General features: G+C 39.9%; 1 protein-coding gene across 3 annotated transcripts in view; it reads right to left on the bottom strand.

The window, feature by feature from the left end:
- Positions 1-6,568: 6,568 nt before the first annotated feature.
- LOC132828994 (signal-transducing adaptor protein 1-like) overlaps positions 6,569-10,204 on the bottom strand; it is a 64,763-nt gene continuing 61,127 nt past the window's right edge. For all 3 annotated transcript variants that reach the window (XM_060846248.1, XM_060846249.1, XM_060846247.1), the window contains one exon: positions 6,569-8,223. In XM_060846248.1, the coding sequence (XP_060702231.1) occupies positions 8,123-8,223 (101 nt within the window). In that variant the 3' untranslated portion in view covers positions 6,569-8,122. The remainder of the gene's footprint in view (positions 8,224-10,204) is intronic.

Raw genomic sequence — 10,204 nt, 5'->3', positions numbered from 1 at the left:
ACCTACAACAGCCCTCCACATTAGCCACAACTCCTTCAACCTTCATGTCATTGGCAAGTTTACTAACCTACCCTTTCACTTCCTCATCCAAATTATTGATAAAAATCACAAAGAGCAGAGGTCCCAGAGCCGATCCTTGCAGAACACCACTGGTCACCAAGTTCAAGGCTGAATGCTTTCCATTGACTATCATCCTCTGTCTTCTATGGGCCAGCCAATACTGTATCCAGCCAGACAGGTTTCCCTGTATCCCATGTCTCCTTACTTTCTGAATGAGCCTACAATAGCTTATCAAATGCTTTGGTAAAATCCATATACACCACATCCAATGCTCTACCTTCATCAGCATGTTGTATCACATCCTGAAATAATTCAATAAAATCCGTGAGGCATGACCTGCCCCTCACAAAGCCATTCTGATTATCTCTAATCAAGCTATGGTTTTCCAAGTATCATAAATCCTGTCTCTCAGAATCCTCTCCAATATTTTTCCCACCACTGACATAAGACTGACTGGTCTGTAATTCCCAATGTTATCTCTATTCCTTTTCTTGAACAAGGGAATAACATTTGCGACCCTCCAGTCATCTGGTACTAATCCAGCGGACACTGAGGACGCAAAGATCATCACCAAAGACACAGCAATCTCTTCCCTCGCTTCCTGTAGGAACCTAGAGCATGACCCATCCGACCCAAGGGATTTATCTACCCTTACGTTTTCCAAAGTTTTCAGCACATCCTCTTTCCTAATATCAACCTGTTCCAGCATATCAGTCTGTTTCTCACTGTCCTCAGAAACATCAGGACTCCTCTCAGTAGTGAATACTGAAGCAAAGTATTCATTACTTCCTCAGATTCTAGGCGCAAGTTCCCTCCAGTATCTCTAACCGCCCTAACCCTCACTTTATTTGGCATATTTGGCTAACGACCATCCTTCTTGGAAGAATAGTATTTGAATTTTTTGAGACGAAAAGAGCACCCAAATGAAATGCCTGATTTTGTAACATAGTAGACATTGTGACACCTAACTAAGCAGCTGAATGATAAAGTGTACAAGAGGTAGAAATTTGTTATCTTGGACTAGAATTCCCCTACTTTGGTTTGGATAACTATGATCAGTGCAGTAATGGATAAGAAAATCCGAGTTGGCCAAGCAACTGAATGGTTACCATTGGTAACTGATAGTGGGGTGGCATATGTCAACATTTCAATAGTCCATAGTCCATTTTCAGCACGCCTCTGAACTAAAACCTCCCACATGAGGAGTCCAATCAAGTATTTCACAATTAAAGCTGGTGCACAGCAGCTGATTTGATCACAAGCTTAGGGCCAACATTGGGGGTTTCAGAAGCAAAAGTCAAGCTTTTTCTGCTACCTTTCGAGCAGATGTTGTGTGTCATCCTGTGATTATAGACCAACAGATTCTATTTTAGTTATGCTGCTTGCCATACTGTGGTGAGATTTTAATTGCTCAGGACCATCTAGCGAGAGTTCGACTGAGAGAGAGAGAGAGAGAGCACGCTAATGTTTCGAATCTAGATAAACCTGTATTATCAGTTGACCAATTGGTCATTCTTCGCTTGGAACACCAAGCTGTGGGGTGTTATCAGTGCTGTGTGTTGACGGACTATTTAAACTCATTTTATGAGTCCGTCACAAGTCAGATTTTGTGATTGGTTTTAAGGTGCACCAAAGAATTTGTTTTTAAAGCAGATTAAAAGAAAACCATGGTAAGCCATTTGGACCTTGAAGCAATCTGCAGCATGAGTGTTGTAGTCCACAAAGCTTCATGGAGTAAAAAGAGGATTCTTTGATTGCTGAAAATGTTTAATATTTAGCAAGCTTTAAACAAATACAGATCAAGGGAAGAGTATGGCGGGGGGGGGGGGAGATGAAAATACAAAAGGGAGGCTCTATGATAGGGTGGAAGGTAGAATTTGTTAATTAGCAAAGACATAAAATGTGTTACTCAGAGAGCTGAAAATAATCACTACAACATTACCAGCAGCTGCTGTTAAGGAAAAAAGAAAGCAGGAGCAGTGATTATAATGATTTGGAGCAGCTGTAAATGCTGCATTGTTTTAGCATTTTGTTCTTCCCTTCTGCAGGTCCATGGCAGCCTGAGGGGGTGCAGCCAGTGGTGTGAGTGGGAGGAAGAGGAATGTGTAGCAGGGGAGAGGTGCAAGCAAGAAAATGTGGTATTTCTGCAAACCCACAATTGTGAGATGGAAGGTGAAGAGGGCAGGCAGAATGAGACTGACAGCTTTTTCCCCATGAGGCATCATGAGGATGCTGACATACTGAAGTGACTGAATGATGTTTGTGATCAATTTCTCTACAACTTCCTTGCAGTTCCACCCTCGTCTCCAATTGCCTGACCCACTAGTGTCATCCCTTTCACAGGAAGCTGCCTAGCTGGAATGGCCCAAGGCAATGAGTCATAGATGTCAGAGTGTTGAAGATGAGGGTACTATGCCCACTTCCCTGGTTCTCTCTGTGAACATGTAGGGTATACAACTGGGCATAACAGACAATTATCACATTCAACAAATGAGAAGCTTTCTTATTTTTGAAGCTACAGCTTCACGTGGTAGTGCTTTCAGCAACATTTTGTCATAGAGATGTACAGCATGAGAACAGACCATTTGGTCCAACCTTTCTATGCTGACCAGATATCCTAAATTAATCTAGTTCCATTTGCCAGTATTTGGCACATATCCCTCTAAACCCTTCCTATTCACATACCCATCCAGATGTCTTTTAAGTGTTGTAATTGAACCAGTCTCTATCATTTCCTCTGACAGCTCATTCCATACATTCAGCACCTTCTGCGTGAAAAAGTTACCCCTTAGGTCCCTTTTAAATCTTTCCTCTCTCACTTTGAGAAAGTCAGCAGGCCATTGGAATCTAATGGACCTCACCTCTCACCATACTGAGAACATGCCATGTCTGATAACTGAGACACTGTGTGAAATGCTCTGCTGAAGGTAGGTTCTTGTACTAGATAACATGAAAAATGGCATTGCTGTCTCACTGGAAGAGTAGAAATTGAAGTTTGCATTCACTACAGTCACTGACAGGAGCTAGACCATTGTTAGAGATCCTTTCGTTCAGATGTTCAAAGCTGGCCAAATGCCTTTTTCTATTACACAGCCTTCTCATATCTTCCCTAACATTGACTCCAAGCACTTCCTCTGTGTGTATACTCTTTAAAGGGTTTAATAGTTTTGGTCATCCTCCAACCATTGAATCTTCACTAGCACTCAGCTCCTTGTCTAAGCCTTCCATGACCAGTGAGAATGATGGATTGCCATCTCACTGACTTAACCTTTCTGAGTATCAAAATGTTTTTCTGTTGTGGAAATTGTCGCCTGCACTTGTAACAGCTGTATGGATAGCAAGATATCAGGAAAAAACAAACAGATTTCAGGCATAAGAAGCCATCCCTAGCTGCAGGAGAGAGAATTGTCAGCTTCGAGGATCTCCCAGATTCAGTATGATGACAATATCAGAGGAGGATTCTTAAGACATGAAGTAACAGCCCTGAAAAGCTGCGAGTAAAATATTTTGTGTTACCATCATAAATTCTGCAATCCCTTCAGTAATTTCAGTAGAGAACCTTGTGGAATTTTTCCCATTTTGAGAGGCTAATGATCGAGAATTATAGTCACACTCCTGGCCACCAGTACATTGCAAATTATTGTAAAGAAAATCTATCTGTTTTTCAACATAAGTGTTTACATATTTCTAACACAAAACATTGTTAAAGCAATTTCTGGCCCTATATGTTGAATATTTCCCACATCATTAATTTATTATCCCAGGTATTAAATTCCAATCACGTATCCTCTTCCAAGTTTCAATTTATAATCATTCTTGAAGCAATTATTTGAAAAGGCAATTGGTAATCTCAAACTCCAGATGTTCAATGCTTCAGCTTTCCAATATCTTTTTAAAGATTTGTTCATGGAATGTGGGTCACACTAGTATTCATGCCCTGGAGGTGGTGGTGAGCTGCTTTCTTGAAGCATGCAGATCAACCACAGTGTTGACCAGGATTTTGATCCAGTCAAGGTGATACAGTTCCAAGTCCAGATGATGTCTGACTCAGAGAGTAATATGACTCAGCAGGTGGTGTAATAGTGTATATCTGCTGTCCTCTCCTTTCAGGTGGTAAATGTCACTGGTTTGAAAGGTGCTGCTGAATGAGCCATGGTGAGTTGTTGTGCATCGTATAGATATTAGACAATTGTCATTGTGTGTTGGTGGTGATGGGAGGATATCCAGCAAGAGCATTATTGGGAAGGAATTGCTTCAACAATGTATCTACCATCAATGGTGCAGACTTGTAATGCCAGGCTAGCATCCCTATCTCTGAGCCAGAAGGTATGAGCTTTTATTCATTGACTGGATGAGGGCATCACTGGCCAGGCCAGCATTTATTAGCCATCCTTAATTGTCCAGAAGGTGGTTAAGATAACTATGAGCCTGGAATCATACATAGGCCAGACCTTCAACTGATGGCAACTTTCTTCCCTAACCAACTTTTTTCCTGACATGGATTGATGGCTATCATTAGACACTTAATTCCAAATTGTTTTTCATTAAATTCAAATCAAACCCCACCAGTTGCTCTGGTGGGATTCGAACCCAGGTTCCTGGAACATTATCTGGGGCTCTGTTAACAGTCCAGCACTAATACCGATAGGATATCATCTTCCCATCATCTCCCCATTTGAGTCCTACTTCAGGACTTAATAGCCACAGAAGGTGCATTCATTATTTGGATACATAGGTTAAGTATCAAATGTTGAATGATCCTTTGTTTTTGTTTTACATGCCATTGAGTTAATACTGCAATCGCAGTTATAAGCAGCTGGAAATGACCAAACTGCATTGAGTCAACTAGCCACAAATGCTTTGCATTGGGGAATGTGATTGTGGTCTGTCTCAATTCATTTGAATGATCATCATAAGATCCTACCTCAGTTGTGGCATTGTGCCTAACAGAGAATATGGAAGAGAGATTCAGTAGGCAGCTCCGACAGTAAAAGGATGTGGTTATTTAGGGATAAATGGTTACTCATTGATGCATAACATTGCAGCCTTTATAACAACTCAAAATGAAAATAACTCATCTGTCAAACATTGCCACATCACATGAGATGGAGGATGAGGATTTGCAAATGACAAGTCACATCTAATAACTGTTTGAAGAAGTAGCATATGTCGATAAAAGAAATTCTGTGGGATGTCATGACCACAGATTTTCAAATATTTGAGATAAATAATAGATAAAGCTGGAATTCAAAAAGAAAAAGTCAGTACTAAAAAGATATAAATCACGGGTTTTTCTATTAGTGCAAACAGTACACAGCTTTAGGGGGTTTCCTGGCTTTGGGAAATACATCAAGGCTAATGGAGAAAGTACAAGAGGATTCAATAGGATCATACTGAATACTATCTTTTGGCTACAAGGAGACATTAAAGGAAGTGGTATCATTTTCACAAGAAATTTGAGGCAATTTGACAGAGATAAGTAAAATCACAAAGGGCTTGATAAAGTAAATAGCAAACATCGTCATGGTAAGTCAGTAACTAAATAGAAGCCATAAAATGTAAGATCATTGCTAAAAGGGGAAGGGGTAAAATGAGAGAATTTATTTATGTACAAAGTGTAGAGCACATGTAATGTGAAGTTTAAATACAAGAAAATCCATGACAGATTTTAAATGGAAATGGATATAATAAATCATGTCTTTTTTATAAAGAACTCTTGGAGAAGAAAAGGGAAGAGCTAGGGAATAAGATTAAATATATGACATTTCAACAGTTAAAACAGAGGCAATGAGCTAAATTGGGCTGGAAAACCTTTTTTTTTAACTCTCTTTCCATTGCCCCACAGTGATGGTTAAACCATTCCTGGTAGTCCAGTGCCACTATTATCACATGACTTTTCTTATTGATTTGTTTTAGATCAGTTACCCAATATTTCCAAATAGTGATACTGTCAACAACTTTCTACATAGTTCCCACAGGAAAACATTGTTGGAGAGCAAGCAAGGTGGGGTGAGATTAGAGTTTTCTAGATCAGATTCACTGACATCTCTATTGCCCACCACATCCCTCAGACCTCTTCGTTTGTTCTTCAAATTTGTTTTCCTGCTGGGTGGGATTCTGCTTGAAACAAGTCCTTGCATGATTTAACAAGCTTCACTTTGCAAACTTTTAGGCAGAAAGTTAAACATACAGTGGGTGTCAATATGGGCATATTACTTATCCCACTTATACATACAATATGCATACAGTACAATACATTTGATACTCAACCTATGTGTCCAAATAATTATCGCACCTTCTGTGGCTATCAAGTCCTGAAGTAGGACTGAAACTCATGCCTTCTGACTTGGAGATAGGGATGACATTACAGGTTTGCACTATTGTGCACATTTATAGTACATAGACTGAAACAATGTTGAACAAGGAGAATTTCACCTGACATTAGTAATACCCAGAACAGGCTAAAATATTATAGACACCACAACAATTAAATAAAATACTTGTCACAATTTTATTTTCACTCCGTTAACAATTTGCAAAATAGTTACAATTAAATACAGAATAGTGCAATCCATAAATGTATACAGAAACATTTGCTTTTATAGTGTTAACTACAGATGCTCCATCCTGCTCCCTATAAATGACAATTTGTGGATTGTAAGTAAGTCATATAGGCCAGAGGTTCAATGATTTGCACAGTGGTCACTCAATTCAGCCAGGACAACAATAGAGGTTCGATATATTTAGTCTCAATGCTCCTGGACTTAGGGCAGAACAATTATGGAGGATTCTTAGTAATTATAATGTTAATGCTACAAGTCTGGATGAAGACAGGACTAGATTTTATTAGTTAAAGATGGGTCCAGGTAGTTCTTTAATGTTCTCCACCTGAAAAAATCCAGTGATACTGTTAAAGATCACAGATAAACAATAGCCACTGAATGTGAGGGTTGGGTATCAACACACTTGAAACCATTTTTAACAAGAGTCACTGCATTGTGTCCCGGGGATTGGGGGAAACTTGTGAAAAAACAAAATAAGTCTGTTCTATGTTGTGATCTACTAAATATAATTTCAACCTATTTGAATACATTCAAAATTCATATTAAATCCTATAAAAGTGCTTAACATAAAGTGTATACAATGTTTAAAAACATTTCGAGGTCGATTTTCACAGCACTGCTGGTTACTTAGCTCAGCTTTGTTATAAAGCAAACATTACTGTCCACATGTACTCCTGCACAACAACCTTTTAACATGATGCAAGCATTGGTGTTAAGAAGGAGCTGCACTCTAGTGGCGAAACCCATTCTTTCACTGCTCATCCTTCACCTTTAAGTGAGATTTTTCTCCCTTCCACCAATCTATTCCAGTTTGTGTACACTTTTCATTTCCCACTGACAAGATACAAGAGAATGAGAAAAGTCATCGAATCTATTAACTTTTCATTATTGATTTGCATGCTACTTTTAGATATCTCACACATAAGGACCACTACCACATCCCTCGTCTATCTTAAAAGTTGACCACATATGCCAGTTGAACAGTGAAATTCACACTAAATTAAGATAGCAAGGTGGGCCCACAAAGCTCGTTTTAACTTCAACTCATCTATCGCAGTCTGAGAGAGTCTCAAATTCTCTGGTAAATACACCATCATGATTACTAACCTATCTACATCAAAGTATGAGCCTGAATTAAACTCAGGTAGGTTCTGCAAAGAATTGGCACAAGCGTCTACAATCTCACCATCAAAATTTAATGTTTGTATCTTGTTCAACTAAGTGTAAAAGAACAGCAACACAATCATCCCATTGTTGCGCTTCACAGTACAATCCAGGTTGTATGATTAAACATTTTACTTAACTGCCATAAAATAGGAAATGCAGCAATGACAGTTACCAAAGTTCATGAAGGTATCGGAATCACTTTGTGATTATACACTTTGTGAAGAGGTTTAGTTTGATATTATCCAAAAGAGAACTCAATGACACCTCACACATTGCAATGTCCAGGTGCTACATGTTTAAACTTCATTCTACCCAAATCTCATTTCCATGCTTCACTGCTTCTTTGGATCACTGAGAGGTGGATTGGGAAGAATATCATTCATTGCTGCCCTTCTCCGCTGCAACTTTAACTGGAGCTCACTATTGACAATGGCTGGAGAAATTATAAAATATGTTAGTTACAAACATATAAACATAGTTCAGCAAATATGTCTCTCAAATGTTTCTCATCTTCCGTGAAGGTGAGAGCTCACGCTGAGATAGATACATGCCATCAGCTTCATTTCACTCCTGTGGGCCATTCTGCATGTGTAGTGCTACATCGTTGGTATAGAGACATTACAGCTGAGCCTTCCCTTCCTATCGGAAATTCAACCATGTATATTTTATTATGACTTTCAGGAGAGGCAATGATGACTTTTTTCTCCACTAGCTGAGGGAATTCAGTGGATCTTATGCCATAGTTACGACTAATGATGAAGTCAAAACTTCATGGAAATTAATGTTGTTTTGCGACCAATTATAGTTTCCCCAACTGCACACTTACTGAGACTAATTAATGGAGTAAAGACAAGGACTGATTGTGTGATCACCATGGCTCAAAGTCACATTAGGCAGTTTTTTTTAAATGATGGATAGTGCAGTGGAATAGGAGCTTCCAAATAATTAAAAAGACATAGGGTCATAGTGTCATAGAGATGTACAGCATGGAAACAGACCCTTTGGTCCAACTTGTCCATGCCGACCAGATATCCCAACTCATCTAGTCCCACCTGTCAGCACCTGGTCCATATCCCTCCAAACCCTTCCTATTCATTTACCCATCCAAATTCCTCTTAAATGTTGCAATTGTACCTGCCTCCACCACTTCCTGTGGCAGCTCATTCCATACATGTACCACCCGCTGCGTGAAAGAGTTGCCCCTAAGGTCTTTTTTATATCTATCCCCTCTCATCCTAAGCCTATGCCCTCTAGTTCTGGACTTCCCGACCCCAGGGAAAAGACTTTGCCTATTTACCCTATCCATGCCCCTCATGATTTTATAAACCTCTATAAGGTCACCCCTCAGCCTCTGACGTTCCAGGGAAAACAGCCCCAGCCTGTTCAACCTCCCCTTATAGTTCAAATCCTCCAACCCTGGCAACATCCTTGTAAATGTTTTCTGAACCCTTTCAACTTTCACAACATCTTTTTGATAGGAAGGAGACCAGAATTGCATGTAATACTCCAACAGTGGCCTAACTGCAACATGACCTCCCAACTACTGTACTCAATACTCTGACCAATAAAGGAAAGCATACCAAATGCCTTCTTCACTATCATATCTACCTGCAACTCCACTTTCAAGGAGCTATGAACTTGCACTCCAACGTCTCTTTGTTCAGCAACACTCCCTAACACCTTACCATTAAGTGTATAAGTCCTGCTAAGATTTGCTTTCCCAAAATGCAGCACCTTGCATTTATCTGAATTAAACTCCATCTGCTATTTCTCAGCCCATTGGCCCATCTGATAAAGATCCTGTTATAATTTGAGGTAACCCTCTTCGCTGTCCACTACACCTCCAATTTTGGTGTCATCTGCAAACTTATGAACTATACCTCTTATGCTCACACCCAAATCATTTATACAAATGACGAAAAGTAGTGGACCCAGCACCGATCCTTGTGGCACTCCACTGGTCAGAGGCCCCCAGTCTGTCTTCTACCTTTGAGCCAATTCTGTATCCAAATGGCTAGTTCTCCCTGTATTCCATGAGATCTAACCTCGTTAACCAGTCTTCTATGGGGAACCTTGTCAAACGTCTTACTGAAGTCATATAGATCACATCTACCGCTCTGCCCTCATCAATCCTCTTTGTTACTTCTTCAAAAAACTCAATCAAGTTTGTGAGACATGATTTCCCATGCACAAAGCCATGTTGACATCCCTAATCAGTCCTTGCCTTTCCAAATACATGTATATCCTGTCCCTCAGGATTTCCTCCAACAACTTGCCCACCACTGATGTCAGGCTCACTGGTCTATAGTTCCCTGGCTTGTCCTTACCACCTTTCTTAAATATTGGCACTATGTTAGCCAACCTCCAGACTTCTGGCAAATCACCTGTGACTATCGGTATTACACCAACCTACA

Source organism: Hemiscyllium ocellatum, chromosome 28 (assembly GCF_020745735.1).
Source record: "Hemiscyllium ocellatum isolate sHemOce1 chromosome 28, sHemOce1.pat.X.cur, whole genome shotgun sequence".
Classification (NCBI taxonomy): domain Eukaryota; kingdom Metazoa; phylum Chordata; class Chondrichthyes; order Orectolobiformes; family Hemiscylliidae; genus Hemiscyllium; species Hemiscyllium ocellatum.
The sequence above is the reverse complement of the archived record's forward strand: the minus strand, read 5'-3'. Positions and strand labels throughout refer to the sequence as shown.